The 21,031-nt window shown below is 43.7% G+C and overlaps 1 protein-coding gene across 1 annotated transcript; it reads left to right on the top strand.

Annotated features, from left to right (window-relative positions):
- si:ch211-233h19.2 (uncharacterized protein LOC565175 homolog) lies at nucleotides 1-20,122 on the top strand. The gene is made up of 22 exons (XM_027009686.2): nucleotides 1-244; nucleotides 4,362-4,482; nucleotides 5,704-5,893; nucleotides 6,100-6,247; nucleotides 6,378-6,467; nucleotides 6,622-6,727; nucleotides 6,866-7,018; nucleotides 8,055-8,143; nucleotides 8,299-8,479; nucleotides 8,718-8,846; nucleotides 9,165-9,255; nucleotides 9,594-9,696; nucleotides 9,882-10,019; nucleotides 10,121-10,384; nucleotides 11,649-11,822; nucleotides 11,943-12,114; nucleotides 14,553-14,649; nucleotides 14,767-14,868; nucleotides 15,765-15,891; nucleotides 16,075-16,253; nucleotides 16,432-16,597; nucleotides 19,007-20,122. The coding sequence occupies exons 1-22, from the start codon at nucleotides 122-124 to the stop codon at nucleotides 19,073-19,075; spliced, it is 3,012 nt and encodes a 1,003-aa protein (XP_026865487.2). The 5' UTR covers nucleotides 1-121; the 3' UTR covers nucleotides 19,076-20,122.
- The last annotated feature ends 909 nt before the right edge of the window (nucleotides 20,123-21,031 follow it).

The following is a 21,031-nucleotide window of genomic DNA, read 5'->3' on the forward strand; positions in this document are numbered from 1 at the left end:
GCCTGTCAGGGGGGTACGAGTGACCGACTAAACGCAGATAAGAGAAACTGGAAGCTGTTTGGCAGGACTCCTATGTACATCGACATTCTTGGATGGTTGGCTGTTGTTTCTTCGCCGGACAATGGAGCATCGGAAGAGGCAAACTACTTTTCTAAAGCGTTTCGCATGGTTACACAGCTCTCTCATCCTTCTGGGCGCGCTGGCTCCGATGACCATGGCTAATAACCTGCCTCAGTGCCAGGAGGTGAGACCTCAGCGATTAAAATATGCTAAGTTGTTTTGACCAGATGTGGTTTTAAACAGCTTAGTCATGACTACACGTCTTCTTCTGTCATTAGAATACAGGTATAAAAATTCTGTGAGCTAGTCAATAAATCGATTGTGGAAATATGATTATGAAACTAAAACTCGGTGGACCTATCAAATAACGAGCTTGTTATCCAGACAAGCAAGCTACAGCCTACCATTTCGGTTCGAAGCAGGTATTTGGCATACCTTTCACCTATAAAAACATTACTGTAAGTATGAATAAATGTATATTGGCTACAATGGGCATGCATTTGCTGTCCGCAGTTACTTTGTTAGACTAACCTGGCATGTGCAGCAGGAGCTCCTTAGTGTGTGATGGAAGACGCTCGCTCACAGTGCTCGACCAAGCTGGAAGAAAGTTTATAAAACGTGTGGAAAAATATGCCTGCGTGTGAATGGAAGACGTTTCGAATTATCCCCTTGCGATAATGGATTTAATAATTTATTGAATTTCTACAGTTTCAATGTATAAATAAAATAGCAGTATATAGCTGATCTGAACAACATTGAAGTGTTAGCATTACCGTGATTCTTCCTATTAATAGCTGAGTCATTTGTAGTTCTTCATCTATGATGTTAGACATTTTAACAAATGTATTTATTTATTTTAGGTTTTAAGGTTTTTATTTATTTTTTTAAAGGTAATATTTAATAAAATAGACATTTTAAGTCCACAGCTTTCTATATGTGAATATAAATTTAAGACCATGTCTACCCACATCAGACAAATATGCCTAATGTGTTACTCTGATAAACATAGTGAACATCCACAGCCATACCACTTTCTTAAGTCATTTTTATATAGCCTATATAAAAGCATGGGGCATACTTAATAGACAGAGTTCCCACTGGAATATCAATATCATGAAATTCTATTCTAGACATGGAAAGTTAGGGAATTTGATTGTTTTTGGTCATGTCACGGAATAACAATTTTGTTTGTGACATCGTAAATTTTAGTTCCCATTTAAAATGCTATATTTTTTACACATTTCTTCTATGAGTGATTGTTATGATAAAATTTTTTGTGCTCATTTTTACAAAGGTGGTCTGTTTTTCTGTTCATTATAGGTCATGGAAAGTCTTTGTGAGAACCCTGAATTGATTTATTTTATAATTAGCACCATGCTTGGATCGGTTTCAGTGACCACATACATCCATATCCATTAGCTTTGTCTTATATGACAATTGTTTGACGTTTTGGTAATGGAAGACACAACTTCCTTTGGCTCGTTAAGTGCAGTTGTTCACTGCTTTGGTCATGGCTATGCCCCTATCTCAAGCACTTGGTGATAGAGGGCCTAAACATAGCCTCTCTGCACCAGCTCTGTGGACACATCCTGGGCTGTCTGTGTTTCAGGAGAGACATCAAGGATAAGTTCAGGTACACTCATTGAAGAGAAAGAGCAGCAGAACATTTGGAGCTAGGACTGTGGAAAAAGCGTTCAAAGATTCCAGACTGCGTCTTCCTGCTTGGGAGGCATGTCCACTTGTGTACTAGCACACCCCTGTTCTACGGCTTCTCAGCAACTTCATGAATAAGATGATTGAGGTTCATTTAATAAACTGGTGGTGTCAGAAGCACTGGCTTAGTTTAGTCATTTAGTACAGTGACCTAAATTAATTATATATTTTAGTGACTGGATTTTACAGTGGTATTGAGACCCCTGCTAAAAATAGGAAAAAATGTTTTTTGTTTTTGTTGAATGTCACTTGAATAAAAAAGACAAATGAGTAGCTTATTATTATTAAGTAATAATAAGTAATAATAAAATGATTGAGTGGCTACATGAAAAGGTGGCATGCGAATGGTTTGAGAGGCCAAAAAAATTACCTAAGGATGCAGCTGTTTCTACTGCTGATTTAACATTATGATAATATTAACATTATTTAAGACATTGAACTCCAAGCGTAAGCATGTGAACTTCACTAAATGTTACTGGTTCCAGAGTGGACTGAAACTGGGTTTTGTCACGAAAAAAAAAAAGGCAGATACATTTATTTTTTGGGCCAGAGACACTACAGATTGGGATGATCGTGCAGGAAGGAACCTCATGCCTTCTGCTGAAGAAAGGTTCTTCTTATGTGACATTATCTATGGTTTTAAAGCCCATGGGAAGATGTGGCTGCCCGTGGAAGCTTGGTAAAGCTCGGTGAAGCTGTCAGGGTTTTGTATTTTATAGCAGGGCGATAGTGCAGAGCATTCGGATCCATAGCAAAACGGCTGATATATCACACATTCAAGCAGCTGCTGTGACCTGTCTGTTAACCTAAATGTCTTTGAAAAGCTGTGGAATAATCCGAGAGAAAAAACTTCTAGTGGACCAAGGACTCAGGGACATGGAAGAATAGCCTCCAATCAACTGCAGAGTGTGCTCAAACTTACTTAATACTGTTACCCAGATGAATGAAAGAGGCACAGAGGGCAGAGTTGCAGGGGTCAAAAATTGTCACAGATCTGCCTTCATTGAGCAGTGATACAATAAATTCAGGTAATTCGAAGAAAATATGTAATTCCTATGAAATAATTTATTAGGAGCAAAGAGCATTTTCCCACATATATTGTTCATATTAACTGCAGTTGCCAGTAATTCTTAAGGGAACTGTGTTCAGCTGTGTTAAACATCTTGACACTACCGTTGCCTTGGGGGCAGTTTATTAAGGATATAATAAGAAGTTACAGTTGTGGAAAGGGGAAACTTGAACAAAATATTCTTAAAGCAAAAATGTGTTTTTGGGCAAACAAGCACAAGAAGGGTATATAATCCTTCCAGTGTAGGCATTCGTCTTTGCCTGTGGTTAAATGTAGAGCTTGAACAATAGGCAGAGTAACTTGTTTCTTACACCATGATTTATAGCAGTAGGTTTAGTGTTTCTGTTGGTTCAAGGCTGTGGTGATGTTCATTAAGGGTCATTATTTGTGTGTGTGTGTACTTGCTGTATTTCCATAACGATTGTTAGCCTGGCACTTCCCTGTAGGGCTTCCACAGTGGGCATTGGGTTGGCAGCCTGACACTCCAGGGGCCCTAGGTATTAACGCGGTGGTTGTGAGCTGTGTAGCACAGTGTGAATAGTTGATCTGCAGGGCATTCCCGGGAATTATTATCAGTTTCCTCCTGATGACAGCCTTTCCTTCCCTTCTCAGTCTTTACCAGAGGAGACCAGTCGAGTGGAGCACTATTAAACCAATGAGCCATTTTCATTCATCTCTGTCTTAACATACGCCTCGTGAGTCATTGGCTCCCTAATTACTGGTTTGATTACTTGGGTAGCAATTGTAACTAATTCCTGATAATTGTTCTTACTAAGTATTTTGATTAAATAAGGTTCAGAGAGATATTGAAGTAGAAGTAAAATGTCTTCAGGGTGGTTTTAAATTGGTTTACATTTCCATGTTGGAAAATTTTACTCTTCATCATAATGTTGGTGTCACGGGTGGCCGGCCATCCAGCAGGAAGGACACGCCCACTTCGGCTCAGGATCACAGCACATATCTGCCCCGCTCCCAATCACCTTCATATTAATCATACTCACCTGTTTCACAATCCCTCGTTACTTAAACCCACAGGTCCCAGAAGGCACCGCTGCACATTAATGGTCTTATGACTGACGCATATGACGGAGCGCCACGTTGCCTCATGGATTACATTCTTGTTTTTTGTTCTACACTATGTGTATACACTATGGAAAATAAAGAGCACTTCCTAGGAGCCTCTTTTCTTGCTCCCTCTGTGTCGCCAACGTCACAGTTGGTCCATCTCTCTTTGTCTCTGTATTTCTCTCTCTCTCTCCCCCTCCCTTCCTCAAGGTATACTAATTGTTCTAGTCAGCTGGTAGTTGCCATGGTGCTGGGCTTGAAGTTGTCTGCAAGAGAAAGGGTGGGGTGGCACTTTAACCTCAAGCCAAGCATATGACTCACTACAATTACATTCCTCTATTGTGAGCCATGTTTACATTTTCTGCCCTTTCTATCAGTCTTTGCCTATTGTAAAACTATAGAGCGAGAGAGAGCAAGAGAGATAATTAAATTTCCAGTGTGTTTGCATCTACAGGGGGACTACTATTTTGAGTACACAGAGTGTGATAGCACTGGCTCCAGATGGAGGGTGGCCATTCCTCAGCGGCCAGGAGAGTGTACCGGACTACCTGACCCCGTGCAGGGCACAGAATGCAGTAGGTTCATATTATGGGTAACTGTGTGAGAGTGTGTGAAACATTGAGATTTAATGAGACCTTGGGGGAGAAATAAATATTAGTCAATGTAAGGCCTGTTTAAATGTTAGCATGTGATCAAACCCGAAAAGTGCCGTGGGAATGTTGAAAGCAAATCAGAATGACGGCCTGAGTTTGTCATTCACACCGCATGTGGACTTGAGCCATGTTTTTGTCACCCCCATATCTGCAGGAAGGAATTTCCACTCAGCCTCCGTAACTGCCTGACTCTTTACCAGTAACTCTTTTTAAGCCTCATCTCCTCATTCTCTCTAGGTAATTGATATAAATCGGTAATTTGCTACATCATATTGTTCCTTACCCTGCAGCAGCAGAGCAGACAGTGGTGTGCTCTTGTTTATCCCAAACACTTATGCCATCTGTGCAAAAGCATCTGCATACTGTCATTGTGTAGGGCCTGCTTACGTGAACGGTCTTATGTGTAGGGCCTGCTTACGTGAACGGTCTTATGTGTAGGGCCTGCTTACGTGAACGGTCTTATGTGTAGGGCCTGCTTACGTGAACGGTCTTATGTGTAGGGCCTGCTTACGTGAACGGTCTTATGTGTAGGGCCCGCTTACATGTACACTCTTACACGTAGGGCCCGCTTACATGAACACACCTTTTCTTCCTGACTGGCTTCTTTTTCATTCAGTTGTAAGCTCATGAGAATCACCCTGCGGCCCACAATAGGAGCCCATTCTCTGGTTTGCATTTTTGGCACTGAATAAAATTTGGTCAAGTGCACTCCAGCACATTACATGCCTTTCGCTGTTGAGGAAGAAAGTCTGTAGTGAAATGAGGCTGCAGCACATGCCCATAGACTCTCCAGGCCTTGGTAGAGCTCCAGGCTTAAATAGAAAAAGCTTGGATAATTGAGCAGTTATTGTGGGTTCGTGAGGAAAGGCACTGTAGCCTTGTCCGAGTTTTCAGCAAACGTGGGCTTTGATTACATTTTGTGAGTGTTCCGGGCAGATTATTTGGAGTTTATGGGGCTATATGGAGTGGTGTATGGGGATGCATATATGTGTATGAGTGTGTATTGGTTACTAATTACTATTTTGGAAAATGTTTTTTAATAAAAGGTATCAAATTTACATTTTACATTCATCTGGACTCTCTGGCGTGTTTTCGTCAGTGGTGATTTGCTATCTCATATGTACTAAAACATGTCTGTGGCAGCATTCTCATGTGCGGCGGGACAGTTCCTGGAGATGACAGCCCAGGAGTGCAGGCCATGCGCTGCCGGCTCCTACTCTTTGGGCAGCGGCATCCGCTTCGATGAGTGGGATGATATTCCCCCTGGATTCAGTAGTTTAGCAACCTACCTTGACAACAGTCCACATGAGCAGGATGGGTCTGCCTGTAATGGGTAGGTGACATGGGGCGTAGGGAGTTTTTGGGAGTGGCCTTATTTTTTATGTTTGCTAAATTTATACCTCACTCCACCAGTACATAAATAACTATATGTTTAAACACTTTGGTAGTCTTTTAAAATGCTAATGTATTTTTCTGACTTACTCAAGCAGAACATTGTTTTGTGGTGTGGGTGTGGGTGGTCTTCTGGTTCCCATGTAGTTCCTCGTGGACTGCTCAGGGTAGTTACGTGGAGTCTAACAGAGACGAGTGCAGCGTGGCCCTGGTCTATGCTGTGCACCTGAAGAAGCAGGGCTTTGTCTCCTTTGACTACCAGTATGTGGACAACAACGTATTCTTCGAGTTCTTTGTAAGTAGCACGCTTCTCTTATAAACTTTATTAGAATCGTTTGGCAGTAGTCATTCAAATGCTTTTAAGATCTGTGTTTATATTCTGGATGGTCTTTAGTTAGAGATTGAACTGGTGATTTTATTGACAGATTCAAAATGACCAGTGCCAGGAGATGGAGAAGACTGGAGATAAGAAGTGGATGAAGCTGACAGGCAATGGAGAGTGGGGCAATCACAAGGTGTGCACCTTCCCACACTCACAAACGTGTGTACTCGCACACTTATTCATGCTGACTGTGTGTATTTTTGTCCAGAGAATGGTGTGTGACATCTGAGAGGTCTGGAGGTGGGCATTTGAGTGGGTTCACCGCATGACCAGTCTCGTTCATGCAGGTCAGCTTACAGTCCAGCACAAACGTGCTATACTGGAGAACCACTGGGGTTGCTGTGGGGGCCAAAGTAGTCAAACCAGTCCTTCTGAAGAACATCCAAATAGAAGGTGCAGTGTAAAGCTGGAAAACCTCATCCTATGTAGATTACCCTCTATTACATGGCTTTGTTTTCTTTTCGGATTCTATCTTGGAATCTGTCAAAGATTCTCTCTCTCTCTCTCTCTCTCTCTCTCTCTGTCTCTCAGGTGTGGCATATATGTCAGAGTGTTTGCCATGTAAGCCTGGCATGTTCAGTAATGCCCCTGGCTCATCTTCCTGTGAACCCTGCCCCAGGAACACCTACTCAGGCCGAGGGGCCAGTTCATGTACCCCCTGCAACACAAGCAGCCACTATGCATGTAAGCACACACTACTACCCAACAATGTTTTTTGATGGGGGGTGGGGGGGTGGGGGGATGTATGAGTTGATGAGTGTGTAGTTGAGTCTTTCTGACCTCACCCTAAATGTGGTGGTGTTAGCCTAGTGTTTTGACCTGTAAGAAAGATCAAATCACGCAGCAGTCTGGTCTATTTCAGCTTCTTGCTGACCGCTGCCTCTAGCTGCTGATTGTGTGCTCTAGCACAGGATAATTTGCCTGTAACCAGGAATTCTACACAACCGGAATAGCTGTTCATTGATTATCTATCTATCTATCTATCTATCTATCTATCTATCTATCTATCTATCTATCTATCTATCTATCTATCTATCTATCTATCTATCTATCTATCTATCTATCTATCTATCTATCTATCTATCTATCTATCTATCTATCTATCTATCTATCTATCTATCTATCTATCTATCTATCTATCTATCTATCTATTTCCCTCTCAGTACTTATTCTGCTCTTTATTGTTGCTATTGAGGTATCCGTTGTCAGCCAGAGGAGGATGGACCCCTCTTTTTCCTCTCAAGGTTTCTTCCATATACCCTAGGGAGTTTTTCCTTGCCGCTATTGTCCTTGGCTTGCTCTCTGGGGGCTTGAACTCTACTACATGTAAAATGCTTTGTGACAACAGCTGTTGTAAAAAACATTATATACATAAATTTGACTTTGACTTTTGACTTGGACTTTTGCTTAGGATAGCTTTAAGCATGGTTAATCTTTCCTTATGAGAACTTTAGGCTGGGATAACTTTAGTATATGATAACTTTTTAAACTTTGATAACTTTTTAAAGATAACATTAAGCCTAGATAAATTTTGCATAATATAACTTTAAGATATTTTAACCCTGGATAATTTGTATTTTGGATTTTTATGCTTTGATAGCTTTTGCTGTGGATATTAGCTTTAGTGTATGTCTATGCAGATCATCCAGTACTGCTGGGTGGTTGAATGGTTATGGCTGGTATCCACTGTGTGATTGGACTCTTCTCTCTGTGGAACCAGTGGAGGGCGCATCTACGTGTAAGACGAGACCTGCTTGCTCACAGAAAGACTACTTCCAGATCCACAGTGTCTGTGATGAAGAGGGCAAGGTAACCAGAGCTTTTCAAATTTTACAAAAAAACCCCAAAAATGTATTGCTTGATTATGAAGCATATGTTTTGAATTTTTCACTATGAGGATAGAACTGAGATTTGAGATGCTAACTGCCGATGATGATGCCCTTCTCTCCATATGTGTCGGTCAGACTCAGATCTTGTATAAATGGATAGAGCCCAAGATTTGTCTGGAGGAATCCCCTGGTGCAGTAGCACTGCCCCCTTCTGGAAAGCGTGAGCCATGCCCTCCCTGCAACCCTGGTTTCTATAACAATAACACGCCTACATGCTTGCCTTGCCCCCAAGGAACATACTCTGATGGCCTCAAAGGTACTATCTCTTCCTTATGGTCATTAACACAATTTTAACAGATACATTTCAAAAATAGCTTTTGATGCTTTATTCAAGTATGTTAGTTTTTTTATATTTTGGTTCATTGAGGCAGATCTGCGCTCTGGTTTTTGTCACTTTTCTGACGATGTATAACAATGGATGGTGATGATGAAACACTGTCAAGTCACTGTTGATATGAATGTTATTTGGATGATGTGTACGTGTCGCCCCCTAGAGTGCCAGCCTTGCCCTGCGGGCACAGAGCCTGCCCTGGGCTATGAGTATATGTGGTGGAACGTTCTGCCTGCCAACATGAAGTCTTCCTGCTTCAACGTAGCCAACACCAAGTGTGATGACATGAATGGTGAGCGAGAATGTTTTCGTCTGCTGGAAGGGCTGGGCGTACACAGATGCAGTGCCCGGCTCTGAGAGATAGATGGCACTAACGCGCCGCAAACAGCTGCTCACAGATGAGTGAAAGGAAGAGGGGGAGGGCCGCACCTTGCTTTTCTGTACTTGATTTTTGAGCATATGAATTTTTGCCTCTTTCAATGCAGTTAATACATTACTGATCTGTGTATGTGTGCGTGTCTGTGTGCGTGCATGCATGCCTGTGTGTGTGTGTGTCTCCGTGTGTGCGTGTGTGTGCATACATGTGCATGTGTTGGGTTGTGTGTCTTAGGTTGGGAGGTGGCAGGGGATCATATTCGCTCTGGAGCGGGGGGTTCAGATAATGATTATCTCATCTTAAACCTCAAAGTACCTGGATTCAGGTGAGGCAAAGCAGTTTTCCATAAAATTCAGATGACGTTCTCAATGCAAAAACCCAGCAGACTGATTGGACATTCACAATATCTGTTTATATCTATTCTATGATGGAAGTGTATGCACTTGAAAAGCACTGGATTTCTGAAAAACAAACAATAGGTGAATAAAAAAACCCCCCTTATTTACTGAAGCAAAGTCACCGAAGTGCTGAGAGCTGATTATTGCAAGAAGTCTTAACCTTTCTTGACTAGTATGAAAGCACTAAATCATTTTTAAGCTTTATTGATTGTGCTTAAGAAAGAGCAGGGTACCGTATGCAAGGCTGTCTGCTCACATGTCACAGGTTGCCTACATCAGTGAGTGGAACCAGTGGAACTGAGGTTGGACGCATCACCTTTGTGTTTGAAACCATCTGCTCAGCTGACTGTGAACTCTATTTCATGATGGTGGGTATGTCCATGTCCATCTGTGCAGAGCAGTTTGTGTGTGCTCCATGAAGCTTCTCCTTTCCCCAGCACTTCAGTGTTCTGGATGTTCTGCAGTATCCATCTTTAGTTGAGGTTTTTTTTTTTTTTCTTTCTTTTTTTTGTCCCAGGAAGCTCTTTGGCATGTGCGTGTGTTGTTTTTGCAGGACACTGACAGACGGAGCACCAGTGTGGTGGAATCGTGGGAGGGCAGAAGGGAGAAGCAGTCCTATATGCACATCATGACTAAGAATGCATCTGTGTCTTACACATGGGCCTTCCAACGCACCAACCAAGCTAAGGATGTCAGCTCACACACACACACGTATACACGTGCACACATACACAAGCGCATACATGTGCAGACGTTCCTAAGCATACTTTTCAAATCGCCTCCCTTTCGCAGGTACGTCGCTATGTGAATGACATGGCAAAGATCTACTCGATCACAGTAATGAATGCGGTGGATGGCAGGGCAGCTGCATGTCATCCGTGTGCCGTGGAGTCACAGGGGCCTGGCTCTGCATGTGTGCCGTGCCCGGCTGGCCACTACATAGACGAGAAGAGCAGCCGATGCCAGGAGTGCCCGCCCAACACCTTCCTCTCCGGGCATCACATCTACGGGCGCGCCGCATGCCAACACTGCGGCCCCGGCAGCCACAGCGATCAGGTAGAGCCCCAGACCGGGCACGTTAATGCTCTTGGATTTGTTTTCTATTAGTCATGTCTGTAGCCTGTGTAGTGTCATGGGATGTGTGTAGTGTTGGGTTGTGTTCAATGCCCTTCGTGGCCTTCATGTGCTTATCCGGTGTGATGTATAAACAAAATCACAGTTAGGAGAGCTGTAGAGGTGTCTTTTGCATAAATGCATGTATAGAATCACAAGGGAAGCATGGGTTTATAGGGAGTCAGTTGATTTGCCTCCCAATGAAATCACATCTCAAGCATGATTTTATTTTCATTTCTACAGAAAAGCAAGAGATTTTCATCATATTTTCCCTTATATATCTGATTTTAAAATGAGCATAAAAGTTTCAGAATGTCTTTTTGAATAGCAGTGATTTAATATAGGCATTGTCGTTTAGGGCTTGTTATTGGGAGAGTAACGTTCTCTGTTTGTTTGATGTAGCTGCTATAGCTGTATATGTGTTTTGTTTTTTTTTTTGGGCTGGAACAGCGACAGCACCGTAGATCTTAAAATTCCCTCTACATACTGCACAGTAATGCTGCTCTCAGGAACGTCTGCTAGATGACGAGTACACTAATCGTCTAGTCTCATGCATGTGTTTTAATTCCTAAGTGCTGATCTTGTGAATGTTGTGATGTAAGAGGCTAGCTGATTCTTCATGTTAGATCACACTGAACATCTGTTAGCCTTAAATAATTAGCTAAAAAGGTATCTGTAGAACATTTGTAATCTTCATAATATCACAGTTATTTTGTCGTAGAACTGAATCTTTCTTGTGTTCCCTTGTTAATCTAACAACTATTACCAACATTGTTAGTATTAGTTTGTTTTCAAATCCAAATAAAATAAAATAAAATCACACAATATTCATATTAATGGTATTTATATAAAAAAGAGTTTGTATGGGATGGTGACATGGGGTAGGGATGTTAAAATTTGTCCCCTGCCAGTGTTCAACTGAAACATATTCAACTGCCCAAAGGTAACAGAACAAATGAGTTGATTTGATAGCTCCTGCATATAGAATGGAGTTGTCTTTCTTATTGTATGTCGAAGCACTAGAGTTGGAAGTTTATGACGTTATGTGAGCTGCCTTTGTGAGCCAGTGGAGAGGAATGAGTGAAGCTGAGGGATTTAAGTCACTGAATGGGTGAGACAGGCAGCAGAAAAGCAATAGACATTTCAATGGGTATTAATATGATCTGCAGCACTCGAGTATATCTCAACCCCTCTTATTCTTGTGTAGGAGCACAGGTTGTGTTTCAGTGACTGTCTGTTCACACACGCGGAGCCGAACCAGACTCTTCAATATGACTTCAGCCCACTGGGCTCTATTGGATCCATTATGAATGGCCCGAGTTTCACTTCTAAAGGGACCAAGTACTACCATCTCTTCAACATTAGCCTGTGTGGACAGGAGGTACACACGAGCGTTTGTAGACACATCCGCAAACATGTGCACACGTGTTTATTGGACTTATGTGAGTCTTGCCATCGAATCGTTGCGCTGTTCTTACTCCTCTGTCCTTGCTGTTGTCAGGGTCACGGGCCAGCGGTGTGTACCGATAATGTCACTGACCTGTCTGATAAGGACGCCACGGCAACGGTGGTGGAAGCCTTCATCTGCCAGTCTACCATCATTCCCTCTGAGGGGCGGGGCTTCAAGGCAGCCCTCTCCTCACAGCCTATCAGCCTGGCAGACTCATTTCTCGGTGAGGGAGCGAAGGAGGGAATGAATGAGGGAGCGTGTGAGAGGAGTGAGAGAGCGAGTGAGAAAGGTGAGCGAGGGAGGGAGCGAAGGAGGGAATGAATGCGGGAGCGTGTGAGAGGAGTGAGAGAGCGGGTGAGAAAGGTGAGCGAGGGAGGGAGCGAAGGAGGGAATGAATGCGGGAGCGTGTGAGAGGAGTGAGAGAGCGGGTGAGAAAGGTGAGCGAGGGAGGGAGCGAAGGAGGTAATGAATGAGGGAGCGTGTGAGAGGAGTGAGAGAGCGGGTGAGAAAGGTGAGCGAGGGAGGGAGTGAAGGAGGGAATGAATGAGGGAGCGTGTGAGAGGAGTGAGAGAGCGAGTGAGAAAGGTGAGCGAGGGAGGGAGCGAAGGAGGGAATGAATGAGGGAGCGTGTGAGAGGAGTGAGAGAGCGGGTGAGAAAGGTGAGCGAGGGAGGGAGCGAAGGAGGGAATGAATGAGGGAGCGTGTGAGAGGAGTGAGAGAGTGGGTGAGAAAGGTGAGCGAGGGAGGGAGCGAAGGAGGGAATGAATGCGGGAGCGTGTGAGAGGAGTGAGAGAGCGGGTGAGAAAGGTGAGCGAGGGAGGGAGCGAAGGAGGGAATGAATGCGGGAGCGTGTGAGAGGAGTGAGAGAGCGGGTGAGAAAGGTGAGCGAGGGAGGGAGTGAAGGAGGGAATGAATGAGGGAGCGTGTGAGAGGAGTGAGAGAGCGAGTGAGAAAGGTGAGCGAGGGAGGGAGCGAAGGAGGGAATGAATGAGGGAGCGTGTGAGAGGAGTGAGAGAGCGGGTGAGAAAGGTGAGCGAGGGAGGGAGCGAAGGAGGGAATGAATGAGGGAGCGTGTGAGAGGAGTGAGAGAGTGGGTGAGAAAGGTGAGCGAGGGAGGGAGCGAAGGAGGTAATGAATGAGGGAGCGTGTGAGAGGAGAGAGAGCGGGTGAGAAAGGTGAGTGAGGGAGGGAGCGAAGGAGGGAATGAATGAGGGAGCGTGTGAGAGGAGTGAGAAAGGTGAGCGAGGGAGGGAGCGAGTGCGAGAGGGAGATTGTGGGATTGAGGAAGTTTACATTCAGGATTTTTATTTATGGTTATTTGCTGCATGCTTTGAACAAGTGCATTGTAATGCTTACTCATTCAGCTTTACCTACAAAAATAGAACAAAAAATAAATTGATATTACAACGCAGTTACATATTAATCACTGTAATGCAAAATACAGCAGAAAAAAAGTGCTTGCAGTACAGTAACGCTTTGCCATGTTAGCACTGTAAAGGGGACGTAAAGTGCAGGTGCTATTTTGGAGGTTGGGGTCTGTTTAAGCTGTAGTTTACAGTACTGGAGTATTTCCTCTCAGACCCCAGGGTGGCAAGACAGGCTGTGATATGAGCTACACAGGCTGTCCAGTTTAGACTCTGGTATGGCAGAGATTGGGAGATATGTGGTCAGGGGGCAATAGTTCGGTCCTACAGTTTTTCTCTTCTGCTGCAATCTTTTGCATGGTGTTTTTGGCACTGGCCAGTGGTTCTAGCACACCACACTGTAAAAGCCCTGGTCAGGACACTCTTAGTGAAATTACACTGGAATTGGGTGAGTATTGTTTTGCTCATTCCCCATTTCTGTAGTTGTCTCATGAAGTAAATGTGTTGTTGGGATTTAGCATGGACGGCTACGCCTGCCTTGTAGGCACGTCTGGTATGTGTACAGTTAGCCATCTATAAACCATTTGTTGCCATGCAAAATTAGCATTTGCTGTCCTCCAGGCCTTCTTCAGTTGTAAGATTCTGACCACAAGACTGCTATTGGCTGACAGATTTGGGGTGGCAGACCACTCTCAAACCAGCAGTGATATTTGATATTTGTAGAAACCTTACACATATCATATATAAAGCTAGAGTGCTTTGTCATGCCACTTCCATGTCAGTGATTCTTCACATGAGACATGATTCATGTTATGGCTGCCTTTGATGTAACTTAACCTTGAATGTTTTTTACTGCTGCGGAGTAGCTAAACATATCCATATTATTTCACTGTCATATCCACATTCATTTATATTCTTATGGTGACTCACAATATAATAACCACTGGTACATGTACTTCAATGCAGTATCCCTTGTGAACAAATTTCATCTTGTAAGATTATTATTTTTTGGATGAAATGCAGTTGGATTTGCAAATTGGCATCAACTCAAATCTTCTTACACATGCTTTATAACTATGAACTGGTTTTAAAGCAGAGTTAAACACATTAACCAAATTTCTAAATTAAAATGAGGTCAGAGGTCAAGCTCTTCATTTCACTTTCCTTGCATCATCCTTACTCTGTCTGCATGTGTCTGTATGTGTGTGTGCAAGCCGCACGCATGTGTGATTGAAAGGAAGCGGTCTTTTCTGAGGCTCTGTATGCCTCACTGAGAGTTATTGTACTGGCTTCACAGGAGCTACAGTGGAGAAATCACTCAGTGGGGTAATTGCCAGACCAGAGCTCTTCCGCAACCCTCCTACCAGCGTCCCGGACGTCAGCTTCTTCTATCGGTATAAACACCAAAAATAACAACAATAAAGCTCCTCCTTTTTCTCCAGTTCTGTTCTTCTTAAAGCCCAAAAGAGGGCTACTCGTTCTTTTGTGCTAAATGGAACTTGTGTGTGCAGATCTCTGCAGGCGACAGCCTCCTGTGAGAAAGGCAGGAATACCGTAGTCACGCTTCGCTGTAACCCTGAGCAAGGTGCCAAAGGGGAAATATCAGTACCCAGGTATTCCGTCCTTGTGTATCCTGTGTGGCTTCTCTCTATAGGACAAGCATTAAATGAAAATACAGCATCTATCTTGCTCCACAGCTAAACTCTGTGCTGAGGCCGTTATTTGGCCTGGTCTGTTGGCGTCATGCCTGTATGAAAATATGCATGCCGTCTGTTCTCTAAAACACACTATGCGCTGGGCTCACACTATGCGCTGAAGGCTGAGCTTTGTGAGACTACGCTTAAAGGGTCCCGTTGGGACACACAGACATTCTTCTCTCAGATCATGCATTATGAAGACTGTGAGAGTAGAACTTCGTGAGTCCAGATAATCTCCTGGCTCCTTAATTAGTGTGAAGGCAAAAATTTTCATGTAACTTTGAATCTTTTGTAAGCTTACAGATCCTTGCACTGCACAGTCCAATTTGTCTAATTTGAATAATCACATTGAACCTTTATTTTGTAGAGTACTAATAACATGGACATATACTGTGATTCTTTCAAAGTTACTAACTCTGAAATATCCACTCAGGATATTTGACATCTTTGACATCAATTATTCTTTTTTCCCAGACAATTTTCATCTCTCAGATGTCCTGCTGATTGCAACAGTGCATATTCAGTTTTCATGTTATTAAAATTTCAACACAATTTATCCAAAAGTTGATTTGCCCATTAGTTTTTTCCTGATAAAGACAGCTGAACTCTACTGTGGTTTCAGTCAGATGTCTGCAGTCAACTTTCGCTTTAATTCTTTTAATAACAGAATCACCGTAACTGGGGCATTATTTGTGCTGTATTGCCTGTCTTGTAATTGGTCCAGAGAGCCTGTGTTTTGCCTGTGTCTTCTAGGGTGTGAGTGCTCAGGGTAGGGCCATACATCTGAGCTAACTTGCAGTGTCCTCCTGTAGGGAGTGTCCAGCAGGCACCTGTGATGGCTGCACCTTCTACTTCCTGTGGGAGAGTTCCAGCGCGTGTCCGCTTTGTACTGAGGCAGACTACCACCACGTGGAGGGGGTCTGCAGAGCAGGGGTCCAGGTGCTCTTAGACAGGCCATGCCATCAGCACTCACTACTATCACAACGTTCACTTTGAACCTTTCATCTTCCCTATGCATGGTTGGGGGGAGGTTTGGAGAGGGTAGCTCTTTCAGCGCCATTGGTCTGCTCAGGTGGGAAGTAGTTAAAGTGTGGCTGGGTCTATGTGTGGATTTCTTCTTAGGACACTGTGTACGTGTGGTCAGAGCCACGGCTCTGTTCTGGAGGGCTATCCCTGCCGGTGAAGAGGAGCGTTCCCTGTGAGGCCTTTGGTTTGTGGCTGAAGGTGGGAACCAGCTTGGGGGCCTTCTGTGCGATACTCCTCCTCTCCCTCACTTACTACTTCTGGAAGAAGAACAAAAAGTAAAGACCCATGTGGCTTTGGTCACCCTGAGCTCAGGCACCCACTCGCTGACCCATCAGCAAATGCCTTAACCACAGGATTACTGATTAATGACCCAACATGATTTGGTTACCTGTGCTTGGAGTTAGCTTGTACTAATGCTGAATGTCATGCTTTTCTCTTCACTCACTGTCGCAGGCTGGAGTTTAAGTATTCCAAGCTGGTGATTTCAGCCAATAAGGAGGCTGAGTTGCCGGCAGCAGACAGCTGTGCCATCATGGAGGGCGAGGGGGAAGAGATGGAGGATGAGGTACTTTACACCAAACCTTCTTTACTGGCCAAGCTCAAGGCTATTGCCAAAAAGGTATATGCAATACTGCACACCCTCTCTCTACACTCTCTCTATATACACTGACACACTAAAATAGGTACTAAGAATATAGCATCATCCACAGTTCATCAAGATGCTAATCTTGCAAAGATGCACAAACAGAAGAATGTTTAGTTTAATCATATAAAGGTATACAGATTAGATGTGTGAACTTAAATATTCTAAAACTAGGGACAGATTCATAAAACTTGACAGGAACCACATTACACTGTGCAAAATGTTTGTCACAGAATTTTTAATTCCTATTCATAGAATTACTGTAGCGATAATTAGCACACCGTTGTCAGTTTACAGATGTGGTAAATTCACTTGTGCCCCAGGTGAAAACCACATGTAAATGAGGCCATACATATTAAAGGCCCACATCAAGAGACAGACAACTGACTTACCCCCAGTGATGATAACCAGTGAAACACTGAAAACTACCAGTTATATAAAAATGTAAATAAATTGTAGCTTTCACTAAGACGGGAACTGAACGAACGCACTTAGCTGATGACTTCTCTACTTCATGGCAGAGCAGTAAAATTCTGTCTCTTCTCAGTCTATATCTGTTTATAGTTCCTTCTTCTGTAATACCTAAATTTGCATTTCTAATGGAAAAAGATTGTGGCATTCTGAGATCCTGTTCAAGCAGGTCACTTTCCTTCGCCTGTACTCCTACTGTTTGCAGGAGAATGTGCCTTTTTCAACAAATTTGTCAATTTTGATGTTGATGCATGTATGATCTAACATTGTTAGAGACAATATCATCCCATCCACACTAGCTTCTTACCAAGATGATTACCGTCGTACAGCTCCACGTTTGGGTGGCATTTTTTGCGGACTGGTGTTCTATTATGAATCGTTAACGACATATGCAAATGAGGACAAAACGCGGTAAGACCATATATCACGCCAGGGGAAAAATGGGAAAAAGCCACATTTTATGAATAAGGAAACACTTTACTGTGGCGCTATTTGCTGTTAATGTCACGTTACATTTGGTGGCAGGTGTTAGGAATTTGACCCTTTAGTCTTTCTGTGTGATGTGAAACCTTCCATTTTCTTGTGTTCTCTGCTATGTGAGAAGGAGAAATGCTTATTGAGGGTTAGAGATTGAAATGGTTAGTGTTTGGCGTGCTCTGTGCAGAGTGCAGAGCACAGTCATTTGAGGGAATCAAATGCAGTTTGTCACACTTTTAATGTGTATAACAGTTCAGCATTACAAAGAAAAATTACTTATCTATGATAATGTTATAGTATCTCAGCACGTTTCTCAGAAACAGAAAGAAATCTTAATTCAACCTGTTCCTCTCTTGATTTCTTGGTTCCCTTGTGTGTGTGTGTGTGTGTGTGTGTGTGTGTGTGTGTGTGTGTGTGTGTGTGTGTGGGCACCTTGATGTTTAACTGAAGGCAGTTGAAGTAGCCACTGAGAGGCTTCTTTAAGATTAAAGACTATGTTGAGCTGTAGAGAAAGAAGCAGTTTGCCACATCGTATCTGCACCCAATTAGAGAGAGAGAGGGAGAGAAATGGTAAGAGAGACAGGGAGAAGGAGAGAGGGGGGGGGGAGAGAAGAAAGAAAAGGTAAAAAAAGCAGGAGAAGGGGAGAGAGAGAGACACAGAGAGACAGAGAGAGAGAGAGAGAGAGAGAGAGAGAGAGAGAGAGAGTCAGACTTGGAGTCAGGGTATGAGGGACTTTTTCTTTGGAAGTGTCATTTTCATTAGCATAGACTGCAGAGGAAACTGTTTTAGGCTCCCTATGTGAACATGTTTAAATCTCCCTTGGCAGGCTCAGACCTTTTTGATTCTCTGATTATTAGTTCAAGATTAATGATGAGATTCTTTACAGTAAAGTTTAAGGGAAAACAATTTTCATTACCAGATTAACTCTTTAGATATGTAGTAATTGTGATTCAACAGATTTTTAAAGGCTTAATAATGTACATTTAAACACTCTTTTACAGAGGTTTGTAGGTAAGAGGTTTGTAGCCATGATTGGCTAAAATTGAGTGAAAAAAGTGAGGCTGGTAATAAAAGCCGTCTCAAGACTGCTGGGATTTTCAGTGCACTTAAAAGGAGTTGGTATTGAGTAGCCATGCCCTTGAGCTGTACAGGCATGTTTCAGGGCTCACACGCTGTTGGAGGTAGACTTCATCTCTTCTCTTTCACGTCTACCACCTGGCTTCTGTCCACGCGCTGACAAACGTGCTCGAATGCGGGCGCTGGTTGTCTTGGCAACGTGCGGTGTCGGTCGTTAGTCCCTGGCCTTGATCGGGGGCGGGCTTTTGAAAGCAGGCTGACCTCGCCCGGCCGGGCGGTCCCGCTCTGCGCTTGGGCGCATCAGGGTGCAGCGCTGTGCGCTTTGTTCCGCTGTGTAAACTACGTGTCACTGTTTCCAGGGCAACGGGCAGAGCTCTGAGGCTGTCCAGCTGAAATCCTCCCAGCCGGAGAGATGGGTGTGGGGATAGAGGGGGAAGGAAAAACGAAGAGCTGGTTGGATTTAAATATGTACACACACAGTGGCCTTAAGACGGCGTGCGGAAAAGCTTGTTTGGAAGATAAAAAAAAAAAAAAGAATACTTGGGCTGACTGTGGGATTTGGGAAGACACTGCCTAGGACTTGGAAGAGCCATGTGAAATTGTTCTGTTTGATGTCATGATCACGTCTCTGAGCAGTATGTGTTTGTTTTCCTTGTTGTTGTTGTTTTTCTTTTTTAGTAAATAATATACCAGAATTTAACACTTTCTTATGGGATTGTGTAGCAGAGGGGTCATAGTACTTGGTATTGCACACAGATGCAGGTATTCAGACACCAAGGAGCAGTCAATAAATTGCTCCTGGATGGAGCAGGCAGAGCAAAGTACTAACACCGCCAAGGTCATTGGTTCGATTACCAGGACACACATACTGTCATATGGATAAATATGTAAGTTGTTCTGGATAAGAGGGTCTGTCAAATGTTGAAAATGCAGAACCTGTGAAGCCTCAGACAGTATGGGAATTGTCATTCTAAATAAAATAGCACACACAAATGCAACCCTTTCAAACTCAGAGGCTACACCTCTCTTGACTGGTGTGTCCCTAGGTACCTTGCAGACTTCAAAAGAACACAAATGTCCAATATCCAAAGGAGTAGCAGTAGCCACTGTACATTAGAACTGGGTAAAAGCACGCTGAAGCAGTGCAGCACCTACCAGCTTTACTGTCGGGACTGTGAGGCCTGGAGGGCTAGCTCCCATAGCCTTGAGCCACCATCAGGACAGAGAGAGCCCAGCTTCCTTACCTCTGTAGGGAGGGGTGGGTCTGGGGTAAGAGGGACAGTCCAGGTGGCCTCTACACCAGGAGGACAAGGTACCCTTATAGTGGCTCTACCTTGGCTTCCACCCATGCTGATGTGATTCTGAATGGCCTGTGTTTTCCTTCTTCTTTTGTTTGGAGTACAGTGAAAATCCTTGTGTCAGACTGAAATGTGATCAGGGTTTTTGACAAAATAAATTACTGTTTGCACTGTCAACACGTCTCATCATTTCATGCAGGGTTTCTTTATTGAGAAGATGCCTCATCATGTTCGTGCACTAGTGACTCACTGAAGTGGATGCGATTTGCACTGATGGCTGTCTTTGGACTCATGGCTTTTTGCACCAAAATAGTTACCACCTGCGCTCCATTATTCTGGCCCCCTTTATCCCTCTTCTGTCTCTCTCCACCTTCCTTCCTACTTTAACACCTACCTCCCCTCTCATACACCCGCCCATCTGCGCTTCTCGCAGGGTTTGAAGGATGGAGCAGCTAGGTGCAGGGCTAGTTTTTAACCTAACAGTTTTTAGCTGTGCTGTTATTACCCGTAAAACTTTGTGCCAAGGCCATTAGAAGTCCACTGATAGTCGAGTCATTGCAATATTCATGTTCCACACAAAAACTCCTCTCTCGCTCTCACCCAAACGCACATGCACACGCACAAGCACACACACACACACACACACACACACACACACACACGTGCTTGCACATACTTGCCCTCCCTCACCTGTCCCCTCTCTTTTCTGAAGAGGTGGTGTGGCTGATAAAAGGGAGGCTTTTCAAAGGCTTCTGCACTTCCACGGCATTATTCTGGCCGGAAAATCCACTGCTTTCCATTTCCCCGCTCATAATCTATGCCTGGCCTTCTTTAGAAACCCAGCGGCCCACTGATTGGTCATCAGCAGAGTAATTCAGCATAGGAGACATGAAGAGAGAGGCCTGAGGTTTCTGAAGAAATGGACTATGTAGCTTTACTCCCTTGAGGCCAGAAAGACAAGGTCTCAGGGGCAAGACATGGAAGAGTATATGAAGTATGTATATGAGCATGGATGTATAAGAGTGTGGATGTTTGAGTGTAAATGTTTATGAGTGTGACTGTCATGAGTGTGGATGTGTATGTTGT

The sequence above is a fragment of the Electrophorus electricus genome, chromosome 4 (genome assembly GCF_013358815.1).
Source record: "Electrophorus electricus isolate fEleEle1 chromosome 4, fEleEle1.pri, whole genome shotgun sequence".
Lineage (NCBI taxonomy): Eukaryota > Metazoa > Chordata > Actinopteri > Gymnotiformes > Gymnotidae > Electrophorus > Electrophorus electricus.